The 23325-nt window shown below is 42.6% G+C and overlaps 1 protein-coding gene across 1 annotated transcript in view; it reads right to left on the bottom strand.

Moving 5' to 3' along the window:
* The window catches only part of LOC309564347 (uncharacterized protein), a 106516-nt gene that overhangs the window by 38101 nt on the left and 45090 nt on the right, over window positions 1–23325 (bottom strand). The window contains exons 10-11 of the mRNA XM_082268973.1: window positions 4475–4558; window positions 4201–4389 (exon numbers count right to left, since the gene is read on the bottom strand). Of these exons, the coding sequence (XP_082125099.1) occupies window positions 4201–4389; window positions 4475–4558 (273 nt within the window). The remainder of the gene's footprint in view (window positions 1–4200; window positions 4390–4474; window positions 4559–23325) is intronic.

Genomic DNA, 23325 nt, shown 5'->3' with positions numbered 1-23325 from the left:
CGTTATCACGCACAGAGCAGTGCCAACCCCATTTTTTGTTAAGATATTATACCTAGTTAGCCAGTTTAAGTGGGGGCAGCAGCTCATTTCACACATATTTTAGTTTTTATCATCCATAATGTGGATTACACACACACTTTCATTGCCTGGAGTTTTCCAAAAGGCACCTGAAGGACTCTCAGACCATGAGAAACAAAATTCTCTGGTTTAATGACACAAAGATTGAACTCTTTGGCCAGAATGGCAAGCATCATGTCTGGAGAAAACCACTCATCACCTGGCCAATACCATCCCTACAGTGAAGCATGTGGGTAGCAGCATCATGCTTTGGGCATGTTTTTGGCAAGTGTCATGAAGTGAGCACTGTGACCTCCATCATCCATAAAAGGAAGAAGTTTGGAACCGCCAGGACTCTTCCTAGAGTGAGCCGTTCGGCCAAACTGAGCGATTGGCGGAGAAGGACCTAAGTCAGGGAGGTGACCAAGAACCCGATGGTCACTCTGACAGAGCTCCAGCATTTCTCTGTAGCAAGAGGAGAACCTTCCAGAAGAACATTCATCTCTGCAGCACTCCACCAATCGAGCCTCTATGGTAGAGTGACCAGATGGAAGCCACTCCTCAGTAAAAGCCACATAACAGCCCACCTGGAGTTTTCCAAGAGGCACCTAAAGGACTCTCAGACAATGAGAAACAAAATTCTCTGATCTGATGAAACAAAGATTGAACTCTTTGGCCTGAATCGCAAGCGTCATGTCCAGAGGAAACCACTCATTGCCTGGCCAATACCTTCCCTACAGTGAAGCATGGTGGTGGCAGCATCATGATGTGGGCATGTTTTTTAGCAGCAGGAACTGGGAGACTAGTCAGAAACAAGAGAAAGATGAATTCAGCAATGTACAGAGACATCCTTGAGGAAAACCTGCTCCAGAGCACTCTGGACCCCAGACTGGGGCGAAGGTTCATCTTCCAACAGGACAACGACCCTCAGCACACAGCCAAGATAACAAAGGAGAGGCTATGGGACAACTCTGTGAATGTCCTTGAGGGGCCCAGACTTGAACTGGATTAAACATCTCTGGAGATATCTTAAAATAGCTGTGTACCAACGCTTCCCATCCAACTTGACGGAGCTTGGAGGTCCTGCAAAGAAGAATGGGAGAAACTGCCCAAAAATAGGTGTGCCAAGCTTGTAGCATCATACTCAAAAAGACTTGAGGCTGTAATTGGTGCCAAAGGTGCTTCAACAAAGTATTGGGCAAAGGCCGTTGATACTTAATGTACATGGGATTTTTTTTTTTCATTTTTTATTTTAAATAAATTTGCAAAGATTTTAAACAAACATCTTTCACATTATGGGGTATTGTTTGTACAATTTTGAGGAAAATAATAAATGTAATTTATTTTGGAATAAGGCACATAACAAAATGTGGAAAAACCAAAGCACTGTGAATACTTTTCGGATGCACTGTAAGTGCATTGAGCCCTGATAAGGGGGGTGTCTCATAAGCTCCGAGATTCATTGTAACAAAAATGGTTATTGAAGCGCCACACCACTGCTAGGAGGTCCAGGTACAACTTTATAATAAATAATAGTCATGAGGACAATCCATAAAGTATCCAGCGCATTTTTGGGGTCCAAGAATGCCCATTCATCAGGGATAGAAAAACATAAATACATCTCTATATCAATACAAGACCCCTCCTTGGGGTCATATTTAAATCCAAATACCCAGTAGCCAAAATTATTGGAAGTATAAAAATTAATGTGATGGTAACACTGAATTGATAGTCAATATACAAGCACCTCACACAAATTTCAGAATATAGATAATAAACCATTTCAGTTCATCAATTGAATAAAAAACAAAACTGTAAAAATATAATAATATTAATACATTCTGATTAAATATAGACCTAATGGAAATACAATTTGTAAAATATATCCAAAAACTAATATATATTTATACACATATTAGTTTTTGGATATATTTTACTCATATTTAAATATTTACTCTCATTAACTCCATATTTTATTCAGAATGCATTATTTTAATTATTATTAGTAGTAATAATATTCCCATTTCAGAAACAAATGCAGACACTATGAGATTAATTTATGCTTATGAGAATAAAAATATAAATAAATGTTTAAAGTATATTGAAAAACTGATATATATTTATGCTCAAGTTATACACATATCATTTTTTGGATATATTTTATATTTATACATTTATTCCCATTAGCTCCAATTTTTAATCAGCATATATTACTTTAAATATTACTATTTTTACTTGCATTATTCCCATTTCAGAAACAAATGCAGGCACTCCCAGTATGAGATTTTTTAAGGAATAAGGTTATTTTTTCCATAAAACAGCCGTGGCATAAACAGCTATGATCATTTCAGGCAAGTGTTTGTGGTTATGCACTAAATGCACCCTAAACTCTGAATTTACTTTTAGGGAACAATAGAAATAATAATAAAAAAAAAAAAATCTATTTTTTATGATTGATTTTTTCTACAAATAGTTGGGTCAGGGGGTGTCTAAAAAGAGTGCATCCTCTCTCGACTCAAGTAAATTGGACCTTCATCTAATTTTTGTTGATATTAACAGTTAATGTATGGCTGGATCATTTAGTTCTTAAGCCCTAAAAGGGTTAATGCATTTCTAAACAATTGCATTGCTGTGTCTGATTCATACAAACACATGTTACACAATCCAGGACAGTCCGTTTTTTTTTTTTTTTTTTTTTTTAAAAGAGATTAATATAATAAGAATTTTAATAATTTTTTATTTTATTTATTTTTATAGCTGTCATTAAAAAAGGTGTACCCATTTTGTAACAACAGCAAATATTGTTGAAACAAAGTCATAGTTTTTAATCATGATTTGTATGCTTAATAATACTTTTTGAATTGATCTATCGTTTGAGTAGTTTTGTGCCATTAAAATCCATTTTATCTATACAATTATTTTATTAAGCCCATTAGGACGAGGCACGGTGTAGAAGATTATGTCCACAAAGCCACTCTGTGGTGACATACTATTTTAACTACCCCTCACCTCCTGTTTCAGCAACAAAAAGTGAGATTTGCCCTCACTTTTTCTTTTATTGGGACAATAAGTGAAGGAAGGTTTACCCAAAAAAGACACAGCAATAAAAACTTTGGAGCTTGCATTTACCATAACTTCAAATCATAATTTCCAACCAATTTACCATAATTTCAAATCATAATTTCATAATTTCCAACCAATTTACCATAATTTCAAAAACATAATTTTATAATTTCCAAACAATTTACCATAATTTCAAAACCATAATTTCATAATTTCCAACCAATTTACCACAATTTCAAATCACAATTCCATAATTTCCAACCAAATTACCATAATTTCAAATCATAATTTCATAATTTCCAACCAATTTACCACAATTTCAAATAATAATTTCCTAATTTCCAACGAATTTACCATAATTTCAAAAACATAATTTTATAATTTGCAAACAATTTACCATAATTTCAAAACCATAATTTCATAATTTCCAACCAATTTACCATAACTTCAAATCACAATTCCATAATTTCCAACCAAATTACCATAATTTCAAATCATAATTTCATAATTTCCAACCAATTTACCACAATTTCAAAAAATAATTTCCTAATTTCCAACCAATTTACCATAATTTCAAAACCATAATTTTATAATTTCCAAACAATTTACCATAATTTCAAAACCATAATTTCATAATTTCCAACCAATTTACCATAATTTCAAATCATAATTTCATAATTTCCAACCAATTTACCATAATTTCCAAACCATAATTTCATGATTTCCAACCAATTTACCACAATTTCAAATAATAATTCCATAATTTCCAACCAATTTACCACAATTTCAAATCATAATTCCATAATTTCCAACCAAATTACCATAATTTCAAATCATAATTTCATAATTTCCAACCAATTTGCCATAATTTCAAACCAATCCCTAAGGCATCAGGATGAACATTGGCTGTACTATGACCCAACATTTAACATTTTTTTGATCCCTTCTGTGGACAACTGTGGCTAAATTAAGCAACAAAACAAGAGGGAAAGAGAAGAAAGACCAGAACAATATTGCCCAAAAGAGGTATTGGTACAACAAAATGGACAGCTAAAGAAAAAAAGGATGAAAGTTACTTACTTTTTGACACTCTATCCACAGCATCGTTTTTCAACTGTTCAATTAGGATGTCTTGGGCTGTAGGGTCCTGGACCTGCCCAAGGTTTAGTGCCAGAAGAACACTGGGATCAGGAGGGACACATGGCCCCACGCTACGAGCCATGTTGATGGCCAGGCTGATGACATAAGACTTTTTGGTGTCTGGAACATCTGGAAAAAGAGATATAGTTCCATTTTTATTTATTTATTTTTTTATCTTGTCATCTGTTCATCTTTTGATATCTATCATACTTACTGCAGGTGTTAGTAGCTTTGCAGGAACAGGTAACGCTGAGTAGCACAAGGCATAATCCAAGCCAGTTCTCCATGTTGACAATATCTTACAAGGGACAAGTTCTGTTTTATATACCAGTTATTAGCCTTGGCTTCAATCCAGGGTTAAAGGAAGCAATCTACCTCCCAGTGTATGTATCACACCTTCCCGTAACTAGAAGTAGCTAGCTGGCTGCAATGTACAACAGAGCACTGAAGGATTATGCATTGCAAGGCACAATTAAGTTCCGTCAGCTTTTAGGGAAGAGAGTACTGATTGCAAAATATCCATATGATATTTTCTAAAAAAGTTAGCAGAACTCCTGGAAATCATTTCAACACTCATCAACATATATATGATTTTCATAGAAAGACGTTGAGAAAAAAGTTAAATTGTATCTTAAGTCAAACTTTTTTTTTGTTGCTTTGGGTGAAAACCTGTGTTCATTTTGAGTTGTCACTAAAAGAGTAATAGAGGGGACATTTTCCAATAAGGACACTCACAGGGGATTTCCTTCACTTTGAGGAAATTTTCTCTTACATCTTGTTGTGTATACAGTAGGGATCGACCGATTATCGGCAATGCCCATATATCGGGGGCCGATATACACTTTCCCCGATATACCAGAATCGGCCCCTGAGGTTTACCGATATTGCCGATATTTTGGGAAAGTGCTGTACTGGAGAGATGCCTGCAGCTAGAAGCATCACCCCGGTACCGGCGTCCATAGCCGACGGTCAGCTGTCTTGTAATGACAACTGATGTGGCTGAGAAGCCGCTCGGCTGTCATGGGAGGGGACTTCCCCCCCCTCCCGCTGCCTTCCGCGGCTCGCCCGGGTCCGTCCCACCGGGGAGACCTGGGTATCCTACCTGCACGGCCGCCGCAGTGAAGACCCGATCAGAGCCGAATGCAGTCTCCATGTAAAAAACCCAGAAGTGATGTCATGACATCACTTCCGGGTACTCGGCGGCAAATTAAAAAACAATGCGAGTATTCAAAACAGCCAAACTTGGCGTTTTGAATGCTTTTAAGTGCAGAGGAGGGGTTTGGGGTCTTTTAGACCCCCAGATCCCTCCACAACAGTACCTGTTGTGAGCCACGAAATGGCTTCCTATGATATTTGTCAAACATGATTCTGATCCATCTCTAGACACACCTTATCCGCATTATACACCACAATGGACACCTCTGCAATTTTGGACCACCAATGTTTTTTTTGTTTTTTTTTTTTACCTCCCCTTATTTAACCAGCTTGAGAGACCTTCTGGTATCCAGGATCAGGACCCCTTCAACCAGCTTTAACCTGTGTAGAGACAGTAGTTTTCTCCACCTGCACCCTGGAAGGTTGCATGTCTCACCCTGCATGGTAACCACAACCACACCAGATGTAAGTTCTTTAATTTCCTCTTTTTCTACCTACAATTTTCTTTGTTCACTACCTACCTCAGATGCACACTACACTATAAGGGCACTTACACCTCTCCTCTTTTTTCTCGGTGGACACTCTGGAACAGGGTTTCTCAACCAGGGTTCCGTGGAACCCTAAGGTTCCTCCTGAGGTTGCTAGGGGTTCCTTGAGCAATAGGAAATTTCTGCCTCTCAGATATGTTCCCAATGACACCATTGTTCCTTTTAGCTATCTGTAAGGGGATAATTCTTCCCAATGATGACAAGAATAAGGAGCATTCTTCCCACTGACTGTCACACTAATGTGTTATGAGTTGTAGATTTAAAATTTTTAGCAGGGGTGCCCCCGAGACCATAAGTTTATTTCAAGGGTTCCTCTGTGTTGAAAAGGTTAAGAAAGGCTACTCTGGACCATCTGATGCGTCTTTTCTTTGTTTTTTTTCGGTTTGACCTTTCAGACCTTTGAGGACTGCCAACATTCGAATCCCAGATTCCAAATTTGGACCCTAATGAAATCAATAGAAGCTACATCTTAGATATCAGTAATGCCCATTTTCTAGGCTAATAGGCATTGGATTGTCAACCAAAGGCCAGGGGGGGGCTGGACACTGTTTAGGGGACCAAAGAAAAAAAAATTTGATATTTATTTACCCACTTGCTGACTGCGAGCTGCAGATATACTGCAGCAGGCTGGCTCGGCTGCTTAAACTGACGCATAGGTACTGTTATACCTGAAGGGCTTCACATGTACTGTCACTTTAAGGCTGGCTCCACCCAGGAGTGATGACAAGGGTCAAGGGGCAGAGTGGCCATCTTAGAAACATGTAAGAGATGCATTGATATACAGAGCTGTCCTGTAATGCATGTTGGAGTGTACAGTGAGTCCTGAATAAACAACCGTTGTTCCAGATCAGAGTCTTGTGTCTCTCACAACACGGAGAATATAACAGTGGTGACGAGGATGGGATTTACAAGGTTACTATCTGTGTGAGAAAAGAAAAGACGAAAAAAAACTCTGGATTGTCAGCTGGATACAAACACCCACAGAGCCCAGCAGGAAAATGTCATTGATCGGGACATTAAGTGAATTTGATGGAGAACATACAACCTGGAGTTCCTGGATTGAGAGACTGGAACAGTATTTTTGTGCAAATGCCATCCCAGGCGACAGGCAAGTAGCAGTATTTTTGACACTGGTTGGTGCTAGGACATTTGGCACTCTTAGGGATCTCCTTTTCCCTGAAAAACCAGCAACTAAGACTTTGGCAGAGCTCCTGACACTGTTAGGAAATCACTTCCAGCCTAAACCACTAGAGATTGCAGAAAGATTCAGGTTCTATCAGCGGCAGCAACAGCCAGGTGAAGATATTATGGCATATATGCTCTCCCTTCGCAGACTAGACTCAACCTGTTCTTTTGGGGAGTATTTACCTACTGCACTGAGGGATAAGTTTGTCATGGGACTGAATAGTGAGTCTAGCCAAAAGAGACTGTTAACAGAGAAAGACGTTACCCTTACAAAGGCAATTGAGATAGCTTCAGTGATGGAAATGGCTGTGAAAGATACAGAGGCTTTGAACCCCCAGAGCAAAAGGGAAGAGGTTAAAGAGGAAGTTTTCAGAACAGCAGTCAAGCCAACAGCAGCAAACTGGAACGTTGGTTCACGGAAGCGCTTCTGGGGGGGTGCTCGTGCCCCCATTAGGCAGCGGGGAAGCGGATCCACGTGTTTGCTGCCGGGCACCCACGATCACTTCCCGTGGAGAGAGAATGACGGTCAGCTGTTGTAAACACAGCAGACCGTTGTTCTCTCAGGAATCAATACAGAGCGCCTGTGATCCTCCTATTTAGGATCACAGGTCTCTGTGTTGATTCCATAAGCCCATCCCCTTTCCCCTAGTTTGTAGACGCGATAACCTTTGCGCAAACCAATCAAAATACGCTTATTAGAATTTTTTTTACCAAAAATATGTAGCAGAATACATTTTTACATTTTTTTCTATTGGGAATGTTATTTAGCAGAATGTGAAATATATATATATATATATATTTTTTTTTTCAGAATTGACGTTTGTTTATAGCGCAAAAAATAAAAATCGCACAGGTGATCAAATACCACCAAAAGAAAGCTAAATACTGTAACATGCTTGTGAAGCAGCGCATCTGTACAATGTTTATGACCTACCGAGCCATTTTTGTGTTTTTTGCACACATTTAAAAGACCATTTTAGGCATGAAGATTGCATAAACCCCCAAAACATTATACAGTATATTTTCTGACAGCAGGCACCCTAGAGAATAATATAGTGGTCATTCCAATATTTTATGCCACACTATATCACTGCAAAAGGCAAAATTTCATTAAAAAATATACTGCAGTTAATTTTTTACCCCTTCGTGACTGCGCCCTGAGCCCACCCAGTTGTGTGACAATAGCGAATGAACATTCGCTATTGTCACACGGATCCTCCTCCTGGTCAATCAGGAAGTGGGTCCTGAGACCCGTTTGCCGATTGGCCGAAAGGAGAAGCCATGCCTGCCTGCCTGCCCTCCACATGTCCAGGGTGAGTGAGCCGGTGACCGGGGAGGGGGGGGAGGTATGGTGTGTGGGCTGGTGTGGCTCGGGAGGGGGGGTATGGTGTGATCCCTCTGCCACCCCCCCCCCCCCGGCCCATGGAGCACCAGCCGCCACTGCTAAAAGTCTAGAATCGAATGGGATTATAACTTCAAGCGTAGAAGCGAATGTGAGGGTTGAGATCCAGAAAGAGCCCCCACCAACATCAAACACACTGCCTTTTACCCCAAATAATGAACCTCCTGTAAAGAAGGTCAACTGGCATGATAATATCCTCAGTGATTGGAGCCCCAAACACCATTCATTCCTCTCCGATAACAAAGAATCCTGTGAGTTTATTTTTTGGATTATTTTCAATAATTTAATTTGTTTGAACGTACTACCCAATGAGTGTTCCCCTTCTGCATTTTTGAGACACTAAAAGCCTCTGGACCATAATGGAGAGGGTTCTTTGTTATACGAGAGGGACCTCTGAGGAAAGAATGGTGTTTGGGGCTCTGATCACTGAGGATATTATCATGCCAGTTTGACCTTCTTTACAGGAGGTCCATTATTTGGGGTAAGAGGCAGTGTGTTTGGTGTTGGTGGTGGCTCTTTCTGGATCTCAACCCTCACATTCGCTTCCACTCTTGAAGTTATAATCCCATTAGATTCTAGACTTTTAGCAGTGGTGGCTGGTGCTCCATGGGCCGGGGGGGCGGCAGAGGGATCACACCATACCCCCCCCTCCCGAGCCACACCAGCCCACACACCATACCTCCCGCCCCTGCTCATCAGCGGGGAAGCTGGCACGTGTGTCAGGTGGCTCCGATGGCCGCCTGACACCGGCAATCTCTCCCCACTGACAGAGAAGGACGTACGGCTGATCTAAACACAGCCGTCCGTCCTTCTCCCTGCAATGATCACAGAGACGATGTGATCCTGCTATATAGGATCGCATGTCTCTATGGTCATCTCACAAGCCCAACCCCCCCACAGTTAGAATCACTCCCCTAGGCTTACATTTAACCCCTTGATCACCCATAGTATTAACCCCTTCCCTGCCAATGGCATTATTATAGTAACAGTGCATATTTTTTAGCACTGATTACTGTAGTAATGTCACCGGTACCCCCAAAAGTGTCAAAAATGTCAGTTAGGGGTCCGATCTGTCCGCCGCAATGTCGCACTCCCGCAAAAAAAAAAAAAATCGCAGATCGCCGCCATTACTAGTGAAAAAAAAAAACAATAAAAATGACATAAATCTTTCCCGTAGTTAGTAGACGCGATAACTTTTGCGCAAACCAATCAAAATACGCTCATTGCTATTTTTGTTACCAAAAATATGTAGCAGAAAACAAATTGGCCTCAAATGTTAAACATTTTTGATTTTTACATTTTTTTTTTTTGGGGAATGTTATATAGCAGAATGTAAAAATATTGTGTTTTTTTTCAAAATCGTCACTCTTTTTTTGTTTATATCGCAAAAAATTAAAATCACACAGGTGATCAAATACCACCAAAAGAAAGCTCTATTTGTGGGAAAAAAAAGGACGTCAATTTCGTTTGCGTACAGCGTCGCACGACCGCGCAATTGTTTGTTAAATTCACGCAGTGCCGAATCGCAAAATAGGGCCTGGTCATTAAGCAGCAAAATCTTCCGGTCCTAAAGTGGTTAAATGAGCTTCTTGAGGTAAATTGTACTGCAGAACAATATTCAGGGCCCTTCCTGGCACCCCCTTTAATGTTCCTATTCTTCAGGGTTAACTACACGGCACCCCCTTTACTGTTATGATTCCTGTGTGAGCTAGCTCCTTGATCCCCTGACTTCTCTGGAGTGATCCCCTCTCTTAGGCAGACCCTTAGGCAAAACTCCTGGTACTCACAATACTGTTTTTCCCAAAAGTCTCTGCTAGCAGCTCCACTTGTCAGCACTCTGGATCCTCTGCAGCTCAGCTCCACACACCTGGTTCACTAGGCCGACCACCTGAACCACCTTTCTCACACCTGCAGGAGGAGAGACAGTCGTCCACCTCCTCCTGGGACTTTGCTCCCGCCAAAAGACCCCCTGCCTCATGTGCTCTCCCTTTTTATCACCAAACCCATGATGCACCTCTCCAGGTGCCAACCCACTGGAACAGTTACAAAAGCTTGTGTATCATTGGCCAGCTTTCCTCCACTGTCCAACAGGCCTCCCTATTGGATACAGAGGGGACACTCCCTCAGACCAGATGAATACACACTGAGCTCAGAGTGCAGGCCTAACCAAAGATCAGGCTCCCCTGATAAACAGAAGGAGCATTAGATGCTTTTACCTAGCACCTACCTAGGAGGCTGCTACAATTATTTTTAGTAAAGCCCAACCTCAGGTCAAAAAAAGTGTTTTCCGATGCAGTGGGACTGTGCCCACACGGCATGGGTTAACTGCTCGTTTTGTCCAGGGGAGAGGAGAAAGCAATATACTCAACTGATCCCCCCCTCCACCGGCAAACTGTGCTCCCCCACGATCCAGTGGTGGACTGTTCCTGACGTCCTCATGTCCAGAGCAGGTCTATGGGCATGATGACATCAGGAAGAGTTCACCACACAAGACTGCGGAGGGGGGGGGGGGTCGGGGCAGGAGCCACAGGAACTGGTCTTGGGGGGGGGGGGGGAGCAGAGGATTAGGTAAGTATATCTCTGTTCTTTAATCCCGTAGACAAAAAAGAGCAGGTAACCTGTGCACTGTGGGCACAGCCCTACTGCATGATTGGCAACATTTGTTTTTGCCCGTAGTTGGGTTTTAAGGATACATTGATACTTGAAGAAGAGGAGGTCTGTTTTCCCCCTGTCCATTGACAGATGAAAAAGGGAGAGCAATGCATTCCTATGGGCAAACAGATGTAAACATCCGCATCCATTCAGGAACTATTTTTGTTTAGTTGTATGTAAGGGGACCTAAACTGATGTACAGTAGATGTAAATAGGCAATGGTCCAATTTTGCATCTATTATTTTTGCATCGGTTGTTATGGGCCAGCACCAGCCAGCGTCTTAACGTTAACCGGTTGCCGACCGCCGCAAGTACATATACTGCGGCGGTCAGCCCCGGCCAGGCAAAGTGACGTACTGGTACGTCACTTGCCTGTCACTTGCTTGTGAGCATATAGCGGGCGAGCGCGCCCGCCCCGGCTCATTCCCTAGGAAGTCCGTGCGTGTGACTCGGCGATCGTTGGTGGAGAGGGAGAAAGGCAGGCGTCTAATGTAAACAAGCCGTCTGTCATTCTCCCGTGTAGGAATAGTGATCATACGGTTCTACTATGTAGGACCGTTGATCACTGTTCCTACGCCAGTAGCCATGTCCAATCACAGTTAGAAGCACGCCCCTAGGGACACACATAACCCCTCCCTCTCAAAAAAAGTTAACCCCTTCACTGCCAGTGTCATTTTACAGTAACAGTGCATATGTATAGCACTGATTACTGCAGTAATGTCACTGGTAACCCCAAAAGTGTCAAAAATGTCAGTCAAGGGTCCGATCTGTCCGCCGCAATGTCGCAGTACCGCAAAAAAAAACGCAGATCACCGCCATTACGCGTTAAAAAAAACCACCAAAAATTACAAAAATATTTCCCTTAGTTAATAAACGCAATAACTTTTGCGCAAACCAATCAAAATACGCTTTTTGGGATTTTTGTTACCAAACATATGTAGCATAAAACAAATTGGCCTAAAATGTTAAAAAATTGTGATTTTTACATTTTTTTTGGGGAATTTCATATAAAAAAATGTGAAAAATATTGTTATTTTTGCAAAATTTACGCTCTTTTTTTGTTTATAGCGCAAAAAGTAAAAATCGCACAGGTGATCAAATACCACCAAAAGAAAGCTCTGTTTGTGGGGAAAAAAGGACGTCAAATTCGTTTAGGTACAGCATCGCACGACCGCGCAATTGTCCGTTAAATTCACGCAGTGCCGAATCGCAAAAAAAACCCTGGTCGGAATGGGGATAAAATCTTCCGGGGGTTAAGTGAATCATCATCTTTTTACATCTCCCATGACAACAGGATGTAAAAATAAAATAAAAAAATAATAAGAATTAAAAAATGAAAAAAAATTGTAATTTCAGCTCTTTTTTTTTAAATTCTGCTGTCAGTGAGGATTTTACCACTGACAGCTGGGGTTACTCAAGGTTGTCACGAGTAGACAGAGTTAAAAACTGACGTAAACTGAACTGAAAACTGATGGAAACTGAATCTGTTTTTTCTCTAAAAAAAATGTGACTGATCTGATGACACCCGTGTGAAACGAGTCTTATGGTTTCCTTTTAAACACAAACAACAAAAATGGGGAAAAAAAAGCGCTCCCCCCGCCCCGACCAAGGACAAAACTTGCTTGAAGATTAACCTCTTCTGGACCGGAAGATTTTCCCCCTTAACCACCTAAGCCCCGGAGGATTTGGCTGCTCAAAGACCAGACCCCTTTTTTCAACTTGGCGCAGCGTGATTTTAACTGACAATTGCGCGGTCAAGGAATGCTGTACCCAAACGAAATTTACGTACTTTTTTTCCCCACAAACAGAGCTTTCTTTTGGTGGTATTTGATCACCTCTGCGCTTTTTATTTTTTGCGATATTAATAAAAAAAGAGCGAAAATTTGGAGAAAAAATTACATTTTCAACTTTGTCTTTTAAAAAATATCCAATATACTCAATTTATGTCATATATTTTGGCCAAAATATATTTAGCTACATGTCTTTGACAAAAAAAATCTCAATGATCGTATTTTTATTGGTTTGCGCAAAAGTTATAGCGTCTACAAACTATGGTGTAAATACTGGAATTTATGCAGCTTTTACTTTCGGACTGCCTATCTCATTTCATGAAGTGCTAAAATAGCAGGGCAGTACAAACCCCCCCAAACTACCACTTTTTTGGAAAGAAGACATCCTCAGGAATGCCCTGAAAGGCATGTTGAGCTCATTGAATATTTCATTTTTTTTGTCACAGGTGTTTGAAAAATGACCTTTTTACACAAAGTTGTCATTGAAATGATATATTGCTCACAGATTCCATGGGTATATGTGTAATTACACCCCAAAATATATTCTGCTGCTTCTCCTGAGTACAGGGATACCACATATGTGAGACTTTTTGGGAGCCTAGCTGTGTACGGGACCCCGAAAACCAATCACCACCATCAGAATTTCAAAGGGCGTACATTTTTTGCGCATGCGCGGCGCGGGACGCTATGGACGCCTGAGCTGACAGCCTGTCTCGGAGCGGCGGCAATAAGTAGCACAGGGGCCGTCATAACTCATCCACCAACTTCCTTTATTACCCCCTGGGGCACAGGCAGGCGATGTATGTCGTCCAACCGGAAAAAAAAAGCACAGGACCCCACGGAAATCACTCACCCACTATCTCCTCAGGAGCAGAGGAAAGTTCAGCATTGAGAAAGATGGCGCCGGCCCCTCCTCCCCCAGCAAAGGACACAGCATGCAGGCTTCCACTTCTTCCATGCCTACTCAAGCTATTCCTAACAGTGAGTACAATGCACCCTTCACTAAGGTAGACCTTGACAAGAGTTTAGAAGCTATTTACACTAAACTGATCACCAACTTTCAAGCAGAATTAAATAAGACAGCCACTACCCTTACACAGGAGATTTCTGCTTTGGGGGGGGGGGGGGGGACAGACAAATTAGAAACTAAGCATGACGAACTTTGCTTAGCTTACAAGGAACTCAGCAGAGATCACGAATCCTTACATACAGCTTTCACACAATTGCAGTCGCATGTCGAGGATCTTGACAATCGTAACAGACGCAATAATTTAAGATTGCGTGGAGTTCCAGAGTCTTACACAGATTTAACTCCAACTATCACCAGACTCTTTAAATCACTGTTGCCTGAGCTAGAAGATTCTAATTTTACTTGCGACCGTATCCACCGCGCTCTCGGTTCCAAACCTCCTGCGGATAAGCCACCCAGGGACATAGTTTTGTGCATGAAGGACTTCATCACAAAAGAGGAAATACTGAGAGCAGTAAGAAACACACCTAATATTATGATAGATGGATTCAAATTACAAATTTTTCCAGATATTTTTCAAGCTACACTGGAAAGAAGATGTAACATGAAGGAGATTACTTCCATTCTTCAGTCAGCCCGGCTACACTACACAGGGCTGGCCTTAGGTGTTCAGGCGCCCTGTGCAAGCTAATCCAGTGGCGCCCCCCGCACATCTTCTTGCACCTTTTTTGCACTTTGACTTTTCTTTTTTTTACTATCACTAATAACTTAGCCCCCCTTACATTAGAGACCCCCCTTACATCAGAGACCCCCCCCCACAGAAGCCCCCCTTACATCAGAGACCCTCACAGAGGCCCCCTTACATCAGAGACCCTAACAGAGGCCCCCCTTACATAAGAAACCCTCACAGAGGCCCCCCTTACACCAGAGACCCTCACAGAGGCCCCCCTTACACCAGAGACCTTCACAGAGGACCCCTTACACCAGAGACCCTCACAGAGGCCCCCTTGCATCAAAGACCCTCACAGAGGCCCCCCTTACATCAGAGACCCTTACCTCCTGCTGTGCAGCCTGATCATCTGCGTGCTGTGATGGCCGCACGGCGCCCCTGTTGCCCATGGCGCCCTGTGCGGCCGCACAGCTCGCACACCCCAAAGGCCGGCCCTGACGCTACAGATGGGGGTTCCCGTTCAAATTAATTATCCCACACAATGGCTCTACCTATGTGGTTACAAATCTTCACGAAGGCAGGGAGACCCTCGTCAAACTGGGTCTCATGGACCACATGGACGCCCCAGCCCCCTCCCCGGCACCTCGTCCATCCCCTTTATGGCAAACACCAGCGTTCAGGCGTGGACACAGAAGAGTGAGGAATGAAATTGGCTATTAATAACTTCTACCCCTGGAATTCCCTGTTTCTCAAGATATTGGATCCTGTGTGATATAATAGAAGATAAATTTCTTTAATCATGCGAAAATTCAATTTCCTCTCTGAATTGCTTTGCCTTTTTCTTTAATTACCCGAAATGCTTTGTTTTATCATCCATCCTCAGTTTTCACTCCTGAAATGCTTCCTCTCACAGCCCAATGTTCACTTTCATTGGAATTATTCACCAACTCACCATCTAGATTCCACACTATAACTGACTTCCTACGCTCTGCTGTACTTTGCACTGTCATCCAATTCTTAGCCAACAGCGACATCTACTGGCAATTCTGTTTCTTCACTGGATTTTTACATTTTTTTCTGGAATTATCAAATCCTACAAGAAGACATCAGTGTTCCTCTTAGTGATACAGTAATAGCACCATCTTGTGGCCATTCCATCTAACTTTCTTCACCACTTTCACAACAATCCTTAATGTCTCATTTCAGATATGGGAGATAATTAACCAATTAGGCCCCGGAAGATTTGACCCCCTTCCTGACCAGGGGGTATTTTGCGATTTGGCACTGCGTGACTTTAACGGACAATTGCGCGGTCGTGTGACGCTGTACCTAAACAAATTTGACGTTCTTTTTTCCCACAAACAGAGCTTTCTTTTGGTGGTATTTGATCACCTGTGCGATTTTTTTATACATGCGCTATAAACAAAAAAAGAGCGTCAATTTTGCAAAAATAACAATATTTTTCACATTTTTTTATATGAAATTCCCCCCAAAAAAATGTAAAAATCAAAATTTTTTAACATTTTCGGCCAATTTGTTTTATGCTACATATGTTTGGTAAAAAAAAAATCGCAAAAAGCGTATTTTGATTGGTTTGCGCAAAAGTCATCGCGTTTACTAACAAAGGGAAAGATTTTTGTCATTTTTGTTGTTTTTTTTTTTAACGCGTAATGGCGGCGATCTGCGATTTTTTTTGCGGGACTGCGACATTGCGGCGGACAGATCGGACCCTTGACTGACATTTTTGACACTTTTTGGGTTACCAGTGACATTTCTACAGTAATCAGTGCTATATATATGCACTGTTACTGTAAAATTACACTGGCAGTGAAGGGATTAACTTTTTTTGAGAGGGAGGCAGTGGCGGAGCCAGAGGGTTAGCTGGGGTGTCAATTGACACCCCAGAAAAAGTCCCTGCCACCCCTGTTGCCACCCCGATCCTGGCTGGCAGCAGAGGAATCACATGCAGTGGTGGGATCAGCCGGTTCGCAGAACCGGCTGATCCCTCTAAGCTGGCGGCCAGGGTCAGGGAGCAGCAGAGCAGTGCGTCCCGAAGCCGAGCCCGCCCATTCTGTGACAATAGCGAATGAAAATTCGCTATTGTCACATGGATCCTCCTCCGGCCAATCAGGGAGCGGGTCCTCCCGCTTCCTGATTGGCCGAATGGCAAACGCCGTGCCATTGGTCGAGGAGGCGCCGGCGGGAGGACTGAGAAGATGCAGGGAGCCGCGGACCGATGAGAATCTGCTGTGATGACCGTCCGTCCATGAGGTATGTAAGCCGGTCTCACGGGGGGGGGGGGGACGCTGGGGGGGACGCTGGCACTCTGCAATGATTGCGGGCAAATGCTGTGGCTGTGGCACTCTGCAATAATCATTGGGGGCATTACTGTCTCACTGCAATAATAATTGGGGGCAAGGCTGTCTCACTGCAATAATCATTGGGGGCATTGCTGTCTCACTGCAATAATCATTGGGGGCAAGGCTGTCTCACTGCAATAATCATTGGGGGCAAGGCTGTCTCACTGCAATAATCATTGGGGGCATTGCTGTCTCACTCTGCAATAATCATTGGGGGCATTGCTGTCTCACTCTGCAATAATCATTGGGGGCATTGCTGTCTCACTCTGCAATAATAATTGGGGGCAAGGCTGTCTCACTGCAATAATCATTGGGGGCATTGCTGTCGCACTCTGCAATAATCATTGGGGGCATTGCTGTCTCACTGCAATAATCATTGGGGGCATTGCTGTCTCACTCTGCAATAATAATTGGGGGCAAGGCTGTCTCACTGCAATAATCATTGGGGGCATTGCTGTCTCACTCTGCAATAATCATTGGGGGCAAGGCTGTCTCACTGCAATAATCATTGGGGGCAAGGCTGTCTCACTCTGCAATAATCATTGGGGGCAAGGCTGTCTCACTGCAATAATCATTGGGGGCATTGCTGTCTCACTCTGCAATAATCATTGGGGGCAAGGCTGTCTCACTGCAATAATCATTGGGGGCAAGGCTGTCTCACTCTGCAATAATCATTGGGGGCATTGCTGTCTCACTCTGCAATAATCATTGGGGGCATTGCTGTCTCACTCTGCAATAATCATTGGGGGCATTGCTGTCTCACTCTGCAATAATCATTGGGGGCATTGCTGTCTCACTCTGCAATAATCATTGGGGGCAAGGCTGTCTCACTGCAATAATCATTGGGGGCATTGCTGTCTCACTCTGCAATAATCATTGGGGGCAAGGCTGTCTCACTCTGCAATAATCATTGGGGGCATTGCTGTCTCACTGCAATAATCATTGGGGGCAAGGCTGTCTCACTCTGCAATAATCATTGGTGGCAAGGCTGTCTCACTCTGCAATAATCATTGGGGGCATTGCTGTCTCACTCTGCAATAATCATTGGGGGCATTGCTGTCTCACTCTGCAATAATCATTGGGGGCATTGCTGTCTCACTCTGCAATAATCATTGGGGGCATTGCTGTCTCACTGCAATAATCATTGGGGGCAAGGCTGTCTCACTCTGCAATAATCATTGGGGGCATTGCTGTCGCACTCTGCAATAATCATTGGGGGCATTGCTGTCTCACTGCAATAATCATTGGGGGCATTGCTGTCTCACTGCAATAATCATTGGGGGCATTGCTGTCTCACTCTGCAATAATCATTGGGGGCAAGGCTGTCTCACTCTGCAATAATCATTGGGGGCATTGCTGTCTCACTGCAATAATCATTGGGGGCATTGCTGTCTCACTGCAATAATCATTGGGGGCATTGCTGTCTCACTCTGCAATAATCATTGGGGGCATTGCTGTCTCACTGCAATAATCATTGGGGGCATTGCTGTCGCACTCTGCAATAATCATTGGGGGCATTGCTGTCGCACTCTGCAATAATCATTGGGGGCAAGGCTGTCTCACTCTGCAATAATCATTGGGGGCATTGCTGTCTCACTGCAATAATCATTGGGGGCATTGCTGTCTCACTCTGCAAAAATTCATTGGGGGCATTGCTGTCGCACTCTGCAATAATCATTGGGGGCAAGGCTGTCGCACTCTGCAATAATCATTGGGGGCAAGGCTGTCTCACTCTGCAATAATCATTGGGGGCATTGCTGTCTCACTGCAATAATCATTGGGGGCATTGCTGTCGCACTCTGCAATAATCATTGGGGGCAAGGCTGTCTCACTCTGCAATAATCATTGGGGGCATTGCTGTCTCACTGCAATAATCATTGGGGGCATTGCTGTCTCACTCTGCAATAATCATTGGGGGCAAGGCTGTCTCACTCTGCAATAATCATTGGGGGCATTGCTGTCTCACTGCAATAATCATTGGGGGCATTGCTGTCTCACTGCAATAATCATTGGGGGCATTGCTGCCTCACTCTGCAATAATCATTGGGGCATTGCTGTCTCACTCTGCAATAATCATTGGGGGCATTGCTGTCGCACTCTGCAATAATCATTGGGGGCATTGCTGTCTCACTGCAATAATCATTGGGGGCAAGGCTGTCTCACTCTGCAATAATCATTGGGGGCATTGCTGTCGCACTCTGCAATAATCATTGGGGGCATTGCTGTCTCACTGCAATAATCATTGGGGGCATTGCTGTCTCACTGCAATAATCATTGGGGGCATTGCTGTCTCACTCTGCAATAATCATTGGGGGCAAGGCTGTCTCACTCTGCAATAATCATTGGGGGCATTGCTGTCTCACTGCAATAATCATTGGGGGCATTGCTGTCTCACTGCAATAATCATTGGGGGCATTGCTGTCTCACTCTGCAATAATCATTGGGGGCATTGCTGTCGCACTCTGCAATAATCATTGGGGGCAAACCTGTATCCTGTCTGTATCCTCTGATCACCACCACCTGTATCCTGTCTTTACTAGTAATGGCAGCGATCATTAGAGGGACTGCGACATTGTGGTGGACGAATCTGACACTAAATTACACTTTGTATATTGACCCCCCAAAATAATACCTAGCCACCCCTTTGCCACCCCTGTTTTAAAAGTCTAGCTCCGCCACTGGAGGGAGGGGCTATGTGTGTCCCTAGGGGCGTGATTCTAACTGTGATTGGCTGTGGCTTGAGATGTATGAACAGTGATCAATGGTCCTTCATAGTAGAACCGTATGATCATCATTCATACACCGGGGAGAATGACAGGCGGCTTGTTTACACTAGCCGCCTGAATTTCTCCCTCTGCAGCGGTGATCGCGAGTGACCGGCGGACGATCGGGTCCGCCGGTCACACGCGCGGGGGGGTCCGTGACCACTCGGGAGCGGGAGCGCGCCTCCGGGGGCGCGCGCTCGCTCCCTAGACCCTCACAGGCTAGCGACGTAGACCTACGTCACTCTGCCTGTGAGGGGCTGACCGCCGCAGTAAATAGTCGTGCGGCGGTCGGCAAGTGGTTAAATGCAAAGTTCTCCTGCACTAACATTTTATTTTTCTTTGATCACAAATTACATTCATTAGTTTCACCGAAGACAAGAAGAATGCGTGAAGAGTGAGAAAATACAAAAGGATGATGTGAGGACTTTGACCTTCTGCACCCTCTCCGGGAAAGTAATTGTTCTATTATATTATAATACGATATAATACACTATGCCTGTAAATGTTTCTTAATACACTTACTTAGGCCAGCTGCCCCGCGCTTGTACTAGCCGCACACACTCAGCCTGATGGGGACGGACGGGCTTATAGAGGCGGTAATTGCTTTATCATCAACTCTGATTTTAGGGTTGACCCTCTCTGTTCGCTTGTCCATGTCCCTGGCGGGCTGTTTAAGAGGATGTTTTCCTCTAATTCTTTTCACATTGTTTCAGTACCTTTTTGGTCGACTGAACCCTAGTTCAAATTTTTGGTTTGTTTTTATTCACACCATAGGCTGTGTTTCAAGTCTGTTTTGTCTTATTTGGTGTAGATGTGATCACTTTAATGATGTAAAGATCCTTTTAAGCTATCTCAGAACAAGTACTATGATCAGAACTATACTCCCATTCATTCAATGCTTTATATACGTAACTCGTATCGCTTCATTTCAAATTGTTCCCAAGTTACTATACAATTTTTCCGCTGACCTCACCCTCCCAGTGGCAGTGTTTACAGTATTTAACTTTTATCATCTCCAGCAGCTCTTTTTTTTACTTTTAAAAAATGACGATTAAATGCATTTCGCATAACGTCCAAGGACTCAATTCTCCCAATAAAAGGAAAAAAGCCTTTCATCAATACAACGGTTGAATGCGAAAATCATATTATTGCAGGAAACATATTTCGCAGAGGGAAATCATCCTAAATTTTTTCATAGGGCTTACTCTAAATCATATTACACCTTGTTTTCCGCAAAAAGCAGGGGAGTAGCAATTTTTATACATAATTCGCTGCCGCTGGAGGTTCTTGAGGTCTGCAGAGATGTCGATAGCAGATATATTATACTTAAGGGTAGAATACTAGGTAAAGAAATAACTATAGCTAATGTACAGTATATGCCCCCTCAGTCTCCTCCACAGAATTTTTTCTGCAGTTCTTTGAACAATTGGATAAACATCGGTCATCACATATGATTCTAGGGGGCGATTTCAACATGGTAGCACACCCTTCGCTTAACCATAGTAACCCTTCTTCTATTTCTAAAACTTTTCCCAAAATCATTACTAAAAAGCTACAAGAATTACAACTAACAGACACATGGCGCTGTCTAAATATGGGCTCTAGTGAATATACCTTTTATTCCCACCCCCACAATTCTTCGGCGAGACTTGATTATATATTCACTTCCCAAGTTATCTTGGCCAATTCCCTTTCAGCGGAAATCTACCCTTGCATTTGGTCGGACCACCACATGATGATATTTGACACTAAACACATAGGCTTCCCATCGTTCTCTTTTACCTGGAGGCTTAATGACTTTATTCTTTCTGATCCCCTGATTGTTCAAGAATTTTCAGAAGCAATCACAGATTTTTATACTCAAAATCCACCTATGGATACTTCTAACACCAATACCTGGGTAACGCATAAGGCTTTCATTAGGGGTAAACTTATTGCTCTAGCGGTTAAAAGGAATAGGGAAAGATCCGCAAAAATACAGTCCCTGAACACTGACCTACAACGTTTATATAAAAACCCTAAAACACTTCATGACCCTCTCATTAGACAACAAATAAATGATAAACGGTTAGAACTAAACAATATCCTGTCTGAAAACGCGGAGAAATCATTACGCTATTCTAGGTCCAAATTCTTACTATACGGCAATGCTGCCTCTACTATGCTGGCTAGAAAACTGAATCAATCAATAAAACCCCCACACATATACAAATTAAACACCTCATCGGGTTTACCTAATAAACAAGCAAAAAATTGGGGGAGCAAACCCTGAACATGTATATCTAAAGCCGGTGCAGCTATGAACCAAGCAACATGTATATTAAAAAAGAGTAGCGCACACATGCAAAAGAAAAGGCTATCAAATATGGAGACAATCCATAAATAAAAATGGGGATTTGGTCCCACCATATGGCCATATAGTGCTCAAGCCCTCCACTACGTCAAAGTACCCCATTATCAGTGGGTCCTACACTATCCATAAAAAAGGAGAAGAAAAAAAAAATCCTTTTTTATGGATAGTGTAGGACCCACTGATAATGGGGTACTTTGACGTAGTGGTGGGCTTGAGCACGATATGGCCATATGGTGGGACTAAATCCCCATTTTTATTTATGGATTGTTTCCATATTTGATAGCCTTTTCTTTTGCATGTGTGCGGTATTCTTTTTTAATATACATCGGGTTTACCTACCTCACACCAAAGGGAAGTTCTAGGAGTATTTGAAAATTTTTATTCCAAATTATTATCACCTCAATCGACAGAAATCACACAGGATACCATAAACTGGTTTAACAATATCTCACTACCGAAACTCTCTTCCTCAGACGTGGCTACTTTAAATTCTCCCATCACAGAGCTAGAAATTTCTCAAACTATTTGTGACCTTAGGAACTCTTCTGCTCCCGGCCCAGATGGCTATACTGCCATATATTACAAAAAATTCTCTCCGATCCTAGCCCCTAAACTCTCGTCCTTATATAATGATATACTGCAAGGTGAAAAATTCCCTGAGGAAATGTTGTTGGCCAACATGACTCTCCTGCCTAAACCAAACAAAGACCTCTCGCACCCCCAAAACTTCAGATCCATTTCAATTATCAACAACGATTTAAAAATTTTCAGAAAAATACTGGCTACGAGACTATCTACAATTATACATAAACTTATTTCTCCTGCCCAAACAGGTTTTATACCAAACCGTCAATTAAATATTTAGATCCCAAATATAACCTGAAACTTTTTAGTCGGATTTACAGTAACTAATAATGGACTCATACAGGAAATTAAAGAAAGATCCTAAAATGGAATACAAGCGGAAACTAAAGGAATATGTACAGAAAGGAAAGGATTTAGGGATCCTAACGGAAAAGGAAGCAAAATATCTGGTTCCGGAGTCCTCTAAAACACCTGTTATCTATCACATACCTAAAATACTGTACATAAAAGACTTGAGAAACCACCAGGGAGACCCATAGTCAGTGGGGTAGACTCCCTGTTCTCCCGATTGGGAGAATATTTAGATAAATTCCTCCAACCCCTTGTATCCAAAGGAAGGTCCTACTTGAA

Source organism: Pelophylax lessonae (assembly GCF_965119305.1).
Source record: "Pelophylax lessonae genome assembly, chromosome: 9".
Taxonomy (NCBI): Eukaryota; Metazoa; Chordata; class Amphibia; order Anura; family Ranidae; genus Pelophylax; species Pelophylax lessonae.
Note: the sequence above shows the minus strand (reverse complement) of the source record. Positions and strands in the feature narration are given on the sequence as shown.